The sequence below is a fragment of the Molossus molossus genome, unplaced genomic scaffold (genome assembly GCF_014108415.1).
Source record: "Molossus molossus isolate mMolMol1 unplaced genomic scaffold, mMolMol1.p scaffold_m16_p_16, whole genome shotgun sequence".
NCBI lineage: Eukaryota > Metazoa > Chordata > Mammalia > Chiroptera > Molossidae > Molossus > Molossus molossus.
In genome coordinates, this window is record NW_023425351.1 from 54613049 (window position 1) to 54631088 (window position 18040).

The following is an 18040-nucleotide window of genomic DNA, read 5'->3' on the forward strand; positions in this document are numbered from 1 at the left end:
CATTTCCTGTCTTTAAAGGGAAGCCTTCCCGTATAATTCAGCGCATATTATTATCTTCCATCTTTTTTTTTTTTTTTTTACCCATCTATAAAAATGAGAAGCAGTATGTTCTAATAATGAATAAGCTACCAAGAAATCTGGTTAATGATGACTGGTGACCATCACAGTGGGGTTGCAAATCACTTTTGAAATAAGGTCATTATTGTAAGTTGATGGTTCCAGTTGATGGGAAAAGATATAGGCTTCGTAAGATCTACTGGAAGGAAAACAAAAACATGGAAGCCACTACATAAGAATAACTTATAAGCCTGGCTTGAGAGGTAGCATTAGATAAAAATGTAAAAATGGTTACTTGCAATTTTGTCATTGGTGAAAAAAATGAACTGTCATTGCTTAATATTGTCATGAAGGTTCTCAGGCAATCAGTCTTTTTATCTAATACCTTTCAAAAAATGCACAGATTTCTTACCAAGTAAATTCTAACACTTCTTTTCCATTTCTCCCTAAAAGCAACTTATTCCACAAAGTGTAAAATAATTAGAAATTAAAAAATATATATTTACTTTTATGAATGGCATATTTTTGACAATTTCACAAGTGTGATGAAATGTGGTAATATAATATAAAATAAAGATGATCTTCAATAAATAATTGTGTATTTAAATAATAAATTGGTACATTTCAGGACACAAATTTTTAAATTGCTGAAAATATCAATATTGAACATAATTTTCCATAAAATACTATAATTAGAAAACTATAAAAATAATAAGATATTCATAAAGCAGGCAATAGTCAATATTTGTCTGTAGTAAATATGTATTTACTTTACCAGTATCAAAGTTCCTACATAAAAGTTAATAATTTAATATATTGAAGTAAGTATCTTACAAGAATCATATGGAACCAGATAATTTTTAAAAAGTTATAAATTCTCCATTCCAGTACCACTTATGCTGAACATACATGAAAGTCAGTACATCAGTTATTCTGATAAAGAAGGGATTTCAATCAAGCAAGCAAGTATAATTTCATAATTTGTATAAAATAAAAGATAATGCTTAATTATTCAAAGCGAAAATGTTTTGATTCAGCAATCAATTTTGTATCCTTCTTTTCGGCTCTATTTTTCTTCCATCAGTTAGCCTTCCAGAGATTTGAAATATGGCAAGTAATGGGAAAGTAGAATCTCGTGTTTTTTCTGTGATTTGATGATACATTAAAAAATTAACTTCCTACTCTGGGCCCAGTCCTATTCAAAGTATGTTGTTAGATTCATAAATAAAATAGACCCAAATAATAATAATAATAGTAATTTTAATGTATAGAATTTAGGGTAAAATTAAAAGTAACAAATTAGTTAAAACTTGACTTGGGAATGTTTTCATCATTTATTCACATATTCATTTATTTTTTCAATAAAATCATAACTAATGTAATCAGCTCTGTCTTAAGGATTGACAGAATTAATTACCGTCATTAAAGTTAATCAAGGAAATCCTTCTGCCTGAGATATCCCTTCACTCATGAATTTCCTACCACTCAACTCATTCTTATAGAATTGAAGTTGAGCTTTAGCACATTGTCTGAGATAGTTTATTAGTACTGTGATTATTCTAGTGGAGAAAATGTTATGGAGGCAGGACAGCAAGCAGGTACTATTGATCTGTATTGTTCTCTCTGCGTGTTAATCATCCTCATTTATGTTCTCGTTATTCAGTGTATCAGCATAACCTGTAATCTTGTTAGAAATGCAGAATTTCAGGTCCCACCCCAGTTCCATCCAGTCACAGTCTGCCCTCGGGTATCACTGCCAGGTGATTTGTGTTCACCTTAAAGTTTGAGAGAAGCACAGTCTGACTTAGACTCCAAGTCCCTATCAACACTCCATTCTGTCTGTGTACTTTACCAATTTGTTGGCCTGCCTTTATTTACTTGTCCTTTATTCTTTAGTTTCGTGCTAAAATGATTTTTTAAAAAAAGTTACATTAGATAATTTGACTCCCCTGGTAGAGCCCACCAATGGCCTCAGAGCCTACCTCCACGGTCTGATTCGGACAGTCTCCCAGCTCATCTTCACCACTCGCCTTGTCCACTGAGCTCCAGGTACACTGGGCTTCTCGCTCTCAAGCAAAACTCGAGTTTTTACCAGCTAGTTGTTTTCTCTGTCTGATATGCTTTCTCCTCTAATTTTAGCATGGCTGTCTTCTTATTATTTCGTCTCAGTTTAAATTTTATCTCCTCAAATAAGCCGTTTCTGACCATCCACACTAAGGCGGTCACCCGTGTAGTACATGAGCCGTTTGAACTTTCTGCACGGCTCTTGTACCCTCAGGTAGACACCTGTTCATTTGCTTGCAGTCCTTTCTCCCCACGTTATATCAGCTCGACTAAAGCAAAGTCCACTTAATGTTGTTCAATGTTTTATAATCAAGAACTGGAAGAAAGTCTGGCATGTAAGTACACAACAAGTGTTTTTTGAAGAAATAAACAAATAAGGAAGGGAAGGAAAGGAAAGGAGAAGAGAAACAGAATGAAAAAAGGAAAGAAAAGTAAGGACAGAAAGGAAGGAAGGAAGAGAGGAAGGGGAGGGGACGGCAGGGGAGGGGACAGAGAGGGGTGGGCAGGAGAGAGGAGAGGAGGGAGGGGACAGGTGGAGAGAGGTGGGGGGAGGGGAAGGGGGAGGGGAAGGGAGGGGAGAGAAAAGGGAAGGAAGATGGGTAGGTTTCAAAAATAAATCAATAAATAAATAACTCTTGTCTTGGAGACTACCTGAAAGACAACCTAGTGAGATCCTCAAATGAAGAGTTTGGGAATTTAAGGTATATGTGTAGGCATTGGGCCCTGGGAGAAATATATATGAGGCTGAGTTCCCACGTACTAAGATTAGAAGACTACCAATCTCAAACGCTCTTGATGGCAGCAATGGCCACTTCTATGCTTATTTAACATTGGCTATACAATTAGACAAGCATAATGATAAGCCCCTGTCAACTCAAGCAATAAGAGTACATAATAATGATAAATACATTAATGTACAATATCCCTGAAAAGATCCATAGACACTTAGAGTTGGAAGGTACAGTAGCAATCATATTGTTGCAACAATCTTTGATACTTAAATGGTCTCTAAATATCCAATTTCTCCATCAAGCTATGCTTCAATATCTTATTAGTGATGTAGGAATTTAATATATTTGAATCAAACTCAATGTGGGAAGAGTCTGTCTACTTGATAGTAAAGTATTTGTATCTTCCGTGGTTTCATACACAAAGCCTTACAACTATGAACAGGTTTGATCTCTCTTACATATACCAACATATCGAATATCTGAAGACAGTTATAACTTATGCCTACTCACATATCATACTCATTCTGTAGCAATTTTTCTCTTAGAATTGACCAATAAATTTTCTCTGTAGTCTTATCTCTACAACTTTTCCTTTTGAAATAAAGACCATAGGTAATACTTCTTTTGAATTCATCACATACTTAGCACGATGTTACTATGTTCAATAAAACTCTGATACTTAATAGACATATATCACTATCCATTAGGTAACCATTCACAAATTAAATTTATATTGTGATTTTTATTATGAAGGTTTTTAAAAAGATGCTTTGAATTTATAAATTAATACTCTATTAAAGTATTAATAGAATTTTTGACCATAGTATTTAGTTGCTTGCAAACTGTTAAAAATATTTCAAAAATAATTTTTACATGTAGTTAAATGGCCTATTAGTGAAAGGAACACAGTAGGCACCCAAAAATTGTTACTTCCACAAAAATAGAGGGTTTTTTTTTCATATTTCAGTCTATATTTTTTAAACAAAGTTTTATATATTATAGAATTTGATTTCTGATACAAACTGGAAACTTAGTGTTGAGGTGTGTCTGAAAGTCTGCTTTCTTCCCTCTTTTTGTTGAGCAATGTAAACCTTCAGATGAGCTTACTCAAAAAAAAAAAAAGAAAGAAAAAATACTGCTTATAATAAAAATGAAAAAAAAAAACAAAACAAAAAACTCCTGCTTTTGTTTGGTTTAAAATCGCTGACCCAAAATGAACAAATAGTTTTATGCTGAATTAACCATTTTTACCTGAAGTTGAAACTAATAAAAAGTTCTTTTTAAAAACTAATGATCAAAATAGGTTTTCTTTGAAGCTGCCATTATTGGTGGTAGAGGTGAGGTGGGTTCTCCCTTATATTCAACTTCAGTTAAACATAATTTCATGTTACTTCCTAAATTAAACTAAAGCTCTGCTGAACTCTGTTGATGTGACCACTAGCTATCACTCACAGTATGGAAGAACTGACTACACTATGTCCAGACAAATAGCAGTGCCTGTAAATGCTCACAACACATACCGGACCCCACAAATATTATAGTTCTCTAAGTTAAGTTTCCCCTAAAAAGAATACTAAAAACAGTTTATAATTATATATATACTTTTCCAGAAGAATGCCCACATTTTGTACTTGAAAACCAAAACAACCAAGCCTGCTCATTAACAGCTGACAGAACTTGTCCACGCATTTCAAAAATTAAAAATGTCATTTTAGTAAAATACACGAGAGACAATGTTAAAATAAATTATGTGGAATAAAACACACTTGAATGATTATTTTTGAGATGGTATGACTATAAACTTCTCGAGGAAGAAAACTCAGTTTTGTTGATCGTTTATAGTACTTTAGCCTTAATTTTATCTACTACAAGGCTTTACATACATTTGATCCCGTGAATATTGAATGAAAGAATGAATGAACACTAGTCCAGCAATATGAAGACCACGTTTTCATAAGGCTCTGCCAGACCATAATTTTCTTTATAAAATAATGGTATTATGTGAGATGATCTTAAAGATTCCATCTATTCTAAGATATATAAATCTAGTAATATAGGGAACTCACAATTTTTAAATTATAATATTACATAGACCTGCTATTTTAAGACAACTTTGAGTTGAAATATCTAAGGGTTATAATATTGAGCTATTGGATTTAGGAATTATGGGGAAAAATTTTATGTAAATATTAATAAGTAATTCCAAAATAGATCTTAGTTAAGGCATCAAACTATTCTGATAAAATTTTAAATATCACTAGGTATCTAATTTTAGGTTATGTTATCTAATATGTTATGTTATCTAATTTTAAACATCTAGGTTATGTTATCTAATTTTAAACATCTGAATAGTTCGTAAACTAAAAACATAATTTTTGACCTGCTGCTGTGGCTCAGTGGTTGAGTATCAACCCATGTACCAAGAGGTCACTGATTTGATTCCCGGTCAAGGCACATGCCTAGGTTGTGGGCCCGATCCCCAGTGGGGGCATGCAGGAGGCGGCCAATCAATGTTTCTACCTCTCTCTCCCTTCCTCTCCCTCTAAAATCAATTTAAAAAAAAGTTATTTAAAAAAATTTTAATTTATTTATATGAATATAAATCTTCCTTTATGCATAATTAAAATTATTTATTTTAATGTGTACTCACCCTATTTCTATGAATCACTAGTATCTACTCCAAGCGCTTTTTATGCATCTAGTGATATAAATACAACTTACTATTCTGACACTTTTATTCACCTTTCAAGAATCAGTTTAAATATCCTCTGCACGGCCATCCTTCACTTTTACATTTAAAGGTCGTCAGTCCTTCTACTTGACTTCAGAAATATTTCAAAAATACTGCTATGACAGTTTCTCATAATCAATTTGTAATTACTCTTTGTATAAAGAGGTACAGACTACTTGATGGAAAAGCCTGCCTTGTTCATTGTTGTACCCCCACCCAACACAATCCCATGGCCACAATACGAGTTAAATGCATTTGGTAAATAATAATAAAACATAATAACAACTAATATGTGTGGAACACAAGTCAGCATCCATGCTAGTTTCTCACACAACTCCCCATGAGGCAGGTGTTCTGCTAGAACTCGCAGCTTTGAGCATGAAAGCCAGGTCTCTGCCCGCAAAACTTACCAGCGATGGTGGGTATTTTGGTTTTATCTCAATTAGGAGACACTTCCACCCATTTACAGATTTGATCCTCACAATAACCATAATGTAATATGTACTCTGATACTATTTTACAGAACTGGATATTGAATTCCAGTAGTTCATGTGACCTGAACAGGGTCTCACTTGTAGCAGGTGGCACAGTGAACTGCACTCCAGTCAATAAAAACGTTAGTCTCCTTCCAAGGACTATCGGGCACGAATGCAGGAATCAGGTGTGGTGTTAATGCGCAGTTTAAAGAAGGTCTAAACCAATACTATTTATTAGTATTTTTATTCCTCTTTTACTTCTTTTTATTTCAATGTCAGAAGACTCTAAATGGTAAAAATTGGAAATGGTGTTCTTTTACTGAGAACAAGCAGTAAGCAGAAAAAAATATATTTTAAGAAGATAATTTAAATTGAAACAGTGCTGTTTTAACCCTAGTACTATAAGAAATTAAGTTGGAGTAAGTACCATAGAGAAAATTAAAAATACCTTTGATAAATATTCAAAGTTTTTTTCAGATTATTAATTGTGCAGCTGTTATTTATAATAAAGCAACTACTTATAGTGATCTAAATTTAATATAGCATAAATTAATGCATACATTTTGAGTCTATACTCACTCACAAGTACCAAATCCTATATTTGGTTTCAATGTTCAGGTTTTCTTTGCATTCACAGTAATATTGATGGAACCTATAAGTACTATATTTGTCTCAGGTTATTAATAATAAATTAGAAATTATTAATGATAAAAGCATCATAAAATAAAAGTTTAACTGCAGTGTGAACAGAGAAAAGTGATAAAAATACTAAATTATCACACAAGGGGAAAAAGTATAGGCTGGTAGTCATCAAAGGAACTTATGCTATTGTATTCTCTTATCACAGGTAGTAATTAATTTCAGTAAAATGACATCCACTGTATTACACTAATATTTATTCATATGGAATTCATTAACGATAGCTTTCCTGTGTTTAATTATATATTTCCTTTGACTTTATAACTGTATAAGGGCTATAGGCAAGGCATTTATATCTAGCTTGAAGTGCTAATATAATAAAGGCAATATATGATTGTGGGTTAGCAGGAATGTTATTGCCTTTAACAGGGTTAAAAAATACTGTTGTTGTTTTTTTATGAATGTGAAAAAATAGTTATCTTTAGTTCCGAAATATGTAGATATTTGATTATACTGAAGTATAATTTTGTCTTTAAGTAATTGAGGTGAATGCTCTGGTTAATAAAATTGTAAATGTTTATTCATTAGTTTAGCAAATGTTATCTAAATATGTCTATGGGCCAGAAGCTGTGCTAGGCACGGGTAATGCACATAAACAAGACCCATTCATTCCTGACCTCCTAGAACTTAATATTTACAAGACAAGTGGAGGGCTGCTGATTGCAAAAGCAAAGGAAAGTTCAGGAAACAACAATGACTTGTAACAGGAAAACCTAAACTTTGTGGAGGGGACACTTTAAGTAAAACTTGGAAAATAAATTAGAATGTTCTGGTTGCAGGAAAAAAAGTGCTAGCTTAGGAGAGTAGCTTAAGGTAGAAAAGGACATAGTGCATCTGACAAACTGAAAAAATCTTTATTTCTAAAAAAAAAAAAAAAAGAGAGAGTGAGTGACTGTGACAGTCACATGAGCTAAATCTGGAGACAGGACAAAAGCCCGACCAAGAGGTTACTGTGGATTATCACCAAGTGTTGATTTCATGCCTGAGGTTGCTGGGAAACCACCGGAAGGTGTTAAAGCAGCAGAGGGATGTGATCCAACTTTCATTGTCAAAAGATCATTTTGACCACATTGTGGAGAATATAACAGAAGAACAAGAATTATTTTTTTCTCTAAAATATCTAGAATGCTTAGGCAGTTAATTTTGTATTATATTTACTGATGATTTAAAATGTCAAATAAATGACTCACTGCCTGCAAACTTCTCAGTACTCCGATCAGCATGAGCTTCCGAGAGCCTTCCTTTATATCACCAAGATGGGTTTCTCTCTGTTGCCCACTTTACCTCAGTCTCTTAAAGGAATGGGTCATGTATTATTTAACTTTATTTCCCATAGATCAGAGCATGGTACTCAGCAGGAATTTCAGGCATGCTGGTTATTTTTAAAAAGACTACTGCTTTGATGTCTGCCAATTCCAATTCCGAATTTTGGCTCTCATGTGTTGTAGGCGTTGACTATTTTTTATTATTGATAGCATGGTCTATATAAGCCATGCCTAATCACATAACCATAACCATTTTAGAGAATATGTGAGAATGGATTGGAAACGGAGTTGGAGTAGATATTTTATATTTGAAATATGTTCAATTAATGTTTTCACTGATGCATATATTGATATAAATGAAATCCATTTATTTTTTGACACTTCATTGATTTTTTTGTAAACTGCTAAATTAAACGTGCTACCAAGAAATAGAAAAATATGCTTGCTATACTCCCTAATTTTGTGAAAGGTAGACTGGCTAATATTAATTGACTGGAAAATTGCCAATATATGACTTGGCTTTGTGATCTTTTTTCTCTAAAAATTAAATTAGGAAGTAAAGGAATATTCAAATTTGGAGCCATTATCTCAGTGAATACCTGTTAACTTTACAGAATACCTGTTCTCAGTTACCATATGGGTCAGGCAATAGGTAATTTACAAAGAGTACACGATGCAAAACAATAGTCAGACATAATGTATCCATTTTTCCCAATCGAATTATCTATTATCTCAATCATTAATTAGCATTCATTTGTATAACATAAAAATCTCATGCAAATACTGAAAACTACTATGTAGGATAAATCATCACTGTGTAAATATGTGCACTTATTAATAGAAACTGGCTATTTAATTTTCATGTTATCTCAACATCATAATTGATATGTAATATGCAGTAGGTATTTAGTACTTATTTTTACTACTCTTTTTATGCATTCTCTTTCTCTCTGCTTTTACCCCCACCCCCTTTCATATTTCCATTGCACTTTGATTTTATTTATTTTGACCTCTGTGCCTTCAAATTACTCAGGCTTTGGCAGTACTATCTATAATTTGCAGCTCCGACTTTAACTCTTTCTTTAGCTTCCTATGTCTTGGCTGTCTTTCAGTTCATTTTCTAATTAGAATCATTATAAAATAAAGTTTTGGCTGTAACTAAATGGGCACAAGTAAAATAACATCCAATACCTCTATGAGTAACAACTGCAAGCTCTTTAGTTCTTTCTATCTGTTCAGCATTTCTTGGTCTTCTCCTTGTACTTTGTGTATCTGCTTGATGAGGAGAGAGCCCGTCCTTGGACGTGTTGGGGTCCAGACCTGCATTTCTGAGATTCGTAACTTGCACTCGCTGTTCCTCGGAAAGTCTATGGATGGTGACAGCTGTAACACTGGATACAGTAACATCTGCAGATGTGCTAGCAACAGCAATTGCACCAGTGGTAGTCCTGTTATGCTCCTCTAACTCACCAGTGGAGGTAGTGTGGGTCAATGTAGAAGAACCTGTGGGACACAGTAGCACTAGATGCTAACTTTTTCTTTTAAATGTTGTTTATTTTTTTCTGATAAGTTTAATAAATTATATTCCTTTCTATTACCTTAAGGATAATCAACATTCATTGGCACAACACATACACACCACTAAAATGTGAAGCAACCAGATCTGATGGTCGGTTTGTATCAATCAACCTATGAATATAGATATTACACACAAATATGCTACATTTTAACTACAACACATTAGAGGGGGAAAGGCGAAATAGAAAACCCTTTATGTGGCCCTGAATCAATTTTCTTCATTATTTATCTACAGATGAATTTTGACAACAAATGCCAGGCAAGTGACAAGTTTTGATAGACTGGGTAACTATGTAACCACACTTTTCTCAAACGGATGCTTTGAATAGGCTGTGCCATCTCTCTTCATAATTTCTGGGAAACATATCAAAAGAATCTATTTAAAGACAAGCAAACGAAAAAAAGGAGGATTTAAAAGCAAAGCCAAAATAAAAACGACACAATTTTAAAAAATGAAACTCTGAAATTACTGCTCTATGTAAATGTCTAGCTTAATCTCATTTGCCAGAAAACAGCCACCATGATAAAATATTTAATGTCATGACCTATCTATAGTTTAGAATTTAGTGAGTTACTTTTGGAATTTGGGTAATAGTTCTCTGTATTTTAAAGTAAAATTTGAGATTAACCAATTTTCAACTAATTAATATTAAATAAATTATTTTATTTAGAATGATTAAAATTAACTATATCACCTTGGAATATTTATTATTACAAAACTTGTTTGAAAAATAGATGATATTTTCCAAACATCTCATTAGCATTTAACAATATATATCTCTCCTCATTTGTAACTTATTATTAAAATTTCACTATAATTTAAAAATATGTTTTAAAGATGCCAAATTAGGTTTTTTTGTTGTTGTTTTTTTTCTGTTCACTTAAACTTTTTAAAAGATTGTCTTTGGTAGCAATGAATTCTTCCATAATGAAAAATAATAACCTCATAAGAGAAGCATGAAACTGAAAAGATATATTTAAAGAATCTTGACAGCTAAAATACTTTACAAGAAAAAAAATTAGTAAATTTTGGATGTATCGGTACTAATTAAAAATAATAGTCAGGCCTTAGAAATCTTCTGAATATTTTTTTAAGACCAACGAGTGGCATATACTTTATATACAGGACTTCTCAATAAATTGACTTAAAACCACTATCCACATTAGGATTTTAGACATAAATACATAGAAATATTTAACCACTCTGCAAGAAGAAAATAGCTACATCGCTTAATGTATTTGTTTTCTTCTTGTAGGCAGGTGTTTAGTAGAACAAATAAACCTGGTTTGTTTTAAACTCAAAAAGAAAGTCAAACATGGGGCTCATTCATAAGCAAATAGAGGGGTACATGTCTGCTAATAACTCCTCCAGCCTGAGGTGACTTATCTCATTTTAATTTGATTTAGAATTCAAAAACAGTCAAATGATGATTGTACTTCAACAGGGGTAGGGGTAAATGAAATATGACAATTTTTATATATTTTAAAGCATAAATTTTTAAAAAGTTGCTATTGAACATTTATCCAAGGTATTTTGTGAAGAATAGAATCTACTCCATTCATGTGGGCTATGCAAATTGGCCAGTAATATTTACTAAAGTAATTTTTGGGAAAGGATTTCTTTAATCACATGATTAAGCTATAGCAACACTTACATTAGTAATAGTCCGTAACTGACCCCCTGGTAGGTCAGACTTTTGGGATGCCCATGTACTCATTACTATACAAATGATGACCTCATCCATATTATTCTCCTGGGGAAGTTAATTATGCCTTCTATTTTTTTTAAAGGAAATATGAAATTAGAATGAAAAATTAATACTTTAAAACATTTTATCACTTTATCATAATTTCCAGGCTTTTAGGTTTAGTTTAAAGAAGGAAACCATTTAACTATAAAACATGTTGCCATATATAATCTAGAAGTTTGAGAAGTAATGAGATTTGTACCCTGTCTCAAATCTTAGTGTTCCTACCTTTAACAAAGAAGTAAACTGACTAAGTATTATATTTCATCACCAAGGTCATTACAACTAAGCCCAAATGATCTCTTGTATTTAGGGCAATCAATCTGTGGTAATTCTTGAATATAACTAATATTCAAGATCTACTGACCAATTCCAAACTCATTTTCTTGAAGAACCAAGAGAATAAACACAGCTCCTGACCAAATATGAGAGTTAGAATTGATCGTTAGTAGTAGGATTCGCTGGCAGTTCCAAACTTAAACTCTTTAGACAGAGGTCTACTCCTGACTAATGGTGGTGGTGACTCTACTAGTTTCCTAACCTGAGTGTGAAACAGGGTATAATGTTGGAATAAAGCATAGAAAACCCCATTTCTTTAATAACCACAGTCTAACCAGACATATAATTCAGCCATATATTTTGCTAACTAGTTTTTATGCTTTACTTATATTCCCCATATAATGAATCAAGGATAATTCCAAAAAAAGAGAGAATAATTTTGTTTTTAACTTTCAAAAACATCACTTTGAAAAAGTGTGGAATTTGTAGATAAGTAATAAGAGTTACTTTAAGAGTTTTGTGATCATTCTCAAAAGATGAAAGCTTATAGTGTTAGTGCAAAATAGATTTACTTAGAATGTTCAAATTTCTATAGTAAAATGTAGTTATATTTCATAAGGTCAGGAGGTATAAGTGAATCTAATTTTAGTTACATATGTATGATATATATAATGGAACTATAAAGGAATATCACTGATTTTCTTTATAAGACAATAAAATAATCCTGTATCATACAGTTGTATCATATATGATATAACCATTTAAATTAAATTGTAGACCGTTTTAGAATACTGATTTTGGTACCACTTTAAATTGAAAGTGTGTGAAACAAAGACTTTTAAATTATAAAAATGTATCATTTAACAAGTTAGAAACACTGAACATTTTTGCATACAAAATTGTTCTATGAGGTAATTATCAATGTTGTAAAAAGACTTAGAAATAAGTATAACAACAATCCAATGTTAAATATGTAATATAGCTAATCCAAAATTTAAAAATATAATTTACTTTCCTATAAACACTTTTAAGTATGCTACATAATTATATAAACATTATCTTTAATAGCACAGTATTAAATGCATATGTTAGAAGACATACAACAAAAATTAAAATAAAGTACATTCAGAAAATTTATTCTTCCTTTGAAATCAAATCATGAATATAAGATGTAGTCTATCTCAATTAGTTTATCCTATTATTAAATTGCTTGAGAGATATATATTTAGATGTTTACAATATAAACACATATCTAAAATAATTTTATTAATATCCTTTAACAAAACATTTATAAATAAAATAAAAATAAATAAAATGGTTTACATATATAAGCATGCTTTTAGAAATCTTAACTACATGTTATCTTTGGAATTATGATAATGAAAAATGACATACATTGCACATGTAAACTAGGAAATTTCTTTAATAGTAATATTTACAATATTAAATTTAGATTTTGTAATTAATAAAATTATGTTTTTGAAGGCTTTTTTATTTCAGCACTATATCTGTAAGAGACCAAGGATAATTCATTAAAAGCTATTTATAAATGTGTCATTTAGAAAGCGTACCAAATACTCATATAATAATTGATTTTAATTTTTTTTTTTTAATTTTTAGTATTAAATATATTTTTTAAATATGTTACTTTGCTTTGTAATTATTGTCTAACTCATCACAGAAGCAAAGAAAAGAGTATGTTGCTAGAGACATAGTGGATGGCCACACACACACACACACACACACACACACACACATATTACTATATAAGTACAGTTTAAGATAATTGCATATTCAAAGAAGTAGATTTTAGATATTTAGATATTTATGTGTTTGGCATGTTCTTTTATATAAAAACATATATTCTGCTCCATCTGTTCCATCAATTTTAGTATTTCAAATAAAATATTTGAATGAAAGCTTAATTAACAAAATAATTTTAAGTGTATAATTTTCTGGCACTATGATATTTTATGAAGAGAAATGCAAAACATGAAACATGCAAAAGAAAACATGCAAAATAATATCAAAACAAAATTAAATAAAACTAATGCAGCAATTCTATTTGAGCCATAATCTAAATATTCTATAAAGTTTAGCATATGTAATTTAATTTGTATTTTGTATGTATTATTTTATTAAATGTTACTTACATGAAATGTATGAGCATATGTCAATAAGTGAGGTCTCTTGAAAATTAATTGATATATGAAGTGTAAAAAAAGCTACTGCTTTGTTACATGTTACAATTTTCAGGAAGCTTATTACAGTTGGGAAAATAAGTATTTTGCATTTTAAACATTATTAATTTCAGTATCCCAAAATCTGTATAGCTTAGTACTTAATAGTATAAGTTGGTGAAAAGGTACGTATGTAGGAAGAGATGGGTAAACTGAAATGAAAAGTAGCCCTTAAAGTGTAAAATATAAATGATCTGCTTTTGATTGTTAGCTAATAGAATATTCTCTAACTAGGAGAACTTTAAGTGAACAAATCCTAAAATCAAAAATAAGTATTTGCAATTTAGTGTTAAAGAGTAGGTCTAGATTGATCTTATAAAGTTTTAATTTTAAACTAAAATGCTGAATTGATGTTGAAACTATCTATGATTATAATCTTAAAGTATCTAATTAAATGAGTGTAAGATACTCTTGATTATAAGATAGATGCACCTCTAAGAAAGAAAACATTGGCCCATTAAACTATTGCCACAAATAAAAAAATGTCCTCAGGTGAGGATAAAAAAAAAAAAAATAAAAAAAAATAAAAAAAAAAAAAAAAAAAAAAAAATAAACTATGCCACAGCAATGCAAAAATGCTAGCACCTGCATCCAGCTTTCTGAGATGTTAAAATGTGGGGAAAAAAGTTGATCTTCACAGAGTAACAACAAAATCAGTAACACATGTAAAAATTTTTCTATGAAAGTGAATTAAGTAAATTAGGTACTAATTTAAAAATAGAACTGAGAGTTTAAATATAAATTGTCTTTTTGAATTGATTGACATATTATGTTTCTAATTATGTTACATATTTCTGTTTAAATTTCTAAGCATTAAATAGGAAAAACAATATTAAGCTTTGCAAATACATTTGTTATTGTTTATCAAGTATAAGTGATCTTACTGACTTAATATAAAAAGTGAATGAATAAATATTTGCAATCTAAGCTGAAACTGATGATAGTAAGATTTAATGATGCATTTAGTAAATCCACACTTACTAAGAGTAAATAAATTCTTATAAAAATACTCAATAAAATATGTTCTAATGTCAAGTTGTTTATATGCAAGATAAAACCTCATAGTCTGAATTTTGAACTTTTGATAAACCCACAGGCAAAACAACCATAAATACCCTTATCTAAGTAAAATATTTAAAATATCAAAAGTTCTAGAAAGCATATGGAGAGTACCGGCTTAGTCAACTATATCAAAAGTCTATATACATATTGATCATACCAATATGTATGCAGCAACTACATGTTATATGTTATATATATATATATATATATATAACATATGTTGTAAATGTATGTTATATTAAATATCATTACTGTTTTGCCATAAAACTGTGGGAGAATAGATATCTCATTTCTTAGAATAAGAGCATGCTAGGGGAAAATCATTTTATTATTTTTTTAATCGCCTGAGTATATGTTTTTTTGTGATTATAGAGAGAGGAATGGAGAGAGAAAGAAAGAGAAAAATATCAACATGAGAAAGAAACATCAATTGGTTGACTCCATTACATGATCAAACCTACAACCTGGGTATGTGGCTTGGCTGGGAATCAAACCCGCCACCTTTCAGTGTACGGCATGATGCTCCAACCAACTGAGCCACACTGGCTCAGTTGGAAAATTATTTTAAGTAGAGGATTGTTAGAATCTTGATGATAACCTCTCTCCCTTGAAGGACCATTTCTTGCTTTACCTGGTTGGATGAAATGAACTTGCAGAACCAAGCTTCAGCACCTTCTCTCTCTTTTTCATGTATTTTAGAAGTCTCGACTATGTGTAGTGGTGGGTCCTAGGCATCACTTTGTAATGTGCCCAACCACAAGCACACACACACCACTCACAGGAATAGATATCCCCAAAATACAAACCGAAGCTGGGTGTTTTATGTTATTTTGTAACTAAGTATAATGCTCTTCCCTCAAGTCACAATACTGACAATGGGACTTGAGATCTAGGTTTTGAAAGAGATTCATGACAACCTTGTCACACTTCAGAAGAATAAGAGACAGGGTAGAATGCCCCTCCACACCTTTCTACTACCATCTCCCAGAATCCTGTATTTTTAGACCTTTTTCTTGTGACAGCTCTTATCTCTTAGCTAAAGTAGAAGTGTTTGTCATTCTGGATTTCCCCTAAATAAATGACATGTAGATTAGCAAACTTGACTAATTTTCTTCCACACAAAATCTTGTGGAACTGCTGCCAGTTCTCATGGAATATTTAAAGGTATAATTTAAAAAATGATACTCCATGTCTTTTTTTTTTTTCCCCAAAGGGTTATATTAGGAACTTGTTTAGTTTCAGAGGTTGCTGTCCCTGATCATTAATATGTATTAATAACTTTTTTAAAGTAAAGATCATGTCTTATATGTGTATATTCCCACTTCCCCTTCAATGTTTTATAAATATTAGAGGAAAAAGTAAATGTAGCTAAACATACTTCTTTCTTATTTCTCAAAATACATTTTATTTTATATTTAATTAATATTTAGAGTTAAATGCATTTTAAGGGTATAATTATAAGAAACTGAACCTGACCATCTGTGTTGAAACAATATAAAAATCACATAATCATAATTGCAATTTATGTTGCATATGGCTGAATAAAAGTAAAGAAAAAAGAGGAAGAAACATCCAAGAACGTATAAGTAACTCCATTTGTATTTTCTTAAAAGAAGGTAGCATTTCCCTTTCTCCTATTCCCAGCAAACTCCCCCCACCCCAGATATTTTATAACAATGTTTCATATGGTGAAAGAGAGAATAAGAAGTAAGGAGAAATAACTGGTGGGGTTACCCTTTATACCAATCATCATGGAAAGGAAAAGTAAGGGAAGGCTTTATCCTAACCTAGTTGATCATGTCCCTGAATCCTGCTTACCTTGACTATCTGATGGTATCCATGTTTATCCTCTGTTTAATTCTATACTAACCTTTAGTTTGGGGAAGTCGGGGATTCATCATTTTTCATTAGTTGTAAATGTTCCTTTTTTTTTAATGCCTAAGTTATAAAATGTACACAATGCTGGGTTAATATATGTGATATGATTTAAAGGGAACCAAAGAGATAAGCTGAATCCCACATTTTTCTCTATATGTACCCCGATGCTACTGGAAAAAGATGCTCTATTAGTCATTTCCCACTCAGGACTGTTCTCTTACAATCAGAGAAATACCTTTCTGGTGGAGAGATCTACTATTAATAGTTGCTTAACTATTCAATTTGAATTCATTTATTTCAAAGAAATAACAGGGACCATTTGGGGAGAAGTGTAAAGATTACAGTAAGATCACTGAAGTAAGATCATTCTTGAGGCATTTATCACAAGTTCATATATGATCTCATGTGATTGTTATGTGATTGGGAAAACTGGGTTCACTATGAACAGGCAGGTTATAAGGGCTGACATTGCAGAGAAAAGACAATTACATTGTTAATGGTGGGAAGATGTCTGAGCAGCTGGTCAGTGGCTGCAGCAATATCCTGGAGTAAGGCAGCCCAATAAGTAACTCAAGTTACAAAAGTCTATGTTTCCTGCATCACACACTCTTTGAAACATTTTTTATTCTATAGTAGCTAATTAATTGGTAGCAGCTGTGATTTCCTTAAAAACAAATGCCAATCTCAGCTTAGAAAAGTAGTATATTAAGGGGAAAAAAAAACCCTTCAGAAATGATAAAAACCTAGAATGTTTAGCATCAAAGCCTACCATTAACTGGAAAGGCAAACACATTATATGTTATGCATTACGACATTAAATGTAATTATATGTTGTAGTATTTACAAATATATTTTCATAATGAGAGGTAAACCTTTATATTTCTTCATGGAATTACGCTGCCATGTTCCTTTTTACAAAGAAATTGTATTTCAAGACAGGAAGTAAAGAGACTAGCTTTTAATACCATCAGTAAAGCTAAGGCATGAATACTATAATAATGATGTCTGAGATTTCCATTTATATTGGGCTTCAAGTATGTTTCGGTTCTTTAGTTTAATTATGGAAATAGATGGTGTTAAAATAGAGATAAAATGCGAGAGCCGATAGGAGCCTCTCAGAAATCAGTCGCGCCCCGTTGTGAGACCTGGCTGCTCCATTTGCCTCTTCCCACTCTGGGAGTCGAGTTTCACCTCTGAGTTACACAAATCAGGTTTCCTAGAGCTGCCTTCAC

At 31.6% G+C, this 18040-nt stretch overlaps 1 protein-coding gene across 3 annotated transcripts in view; it reads right to left on the minus strand.

The window, feature by feature from the left end:
* The window catches only part of CSMD3 (CUB and Sushi multiple domains 3), a 1073312-nt gene that overhangs the window by 669872 nt on the left and 385400 nt on the right, over positions 1–18040 (minus strand). The window contains exon 7 of one of the 3 annotated variants that reach the window (XM_036263874.1): positions 9215–9526. The exons of the other annotated variants lie outside the window; for them this stretch is intronic. Within the exon in view, the coding sequence (XP_036119767.1) occupies positions 9215–9526 (312 nt within the window). The remainder of the gene's footprint in view (positions 1–9214; positions 9527–18040) is intronic. 3 annotated transcript variants of the gene reach the window in all.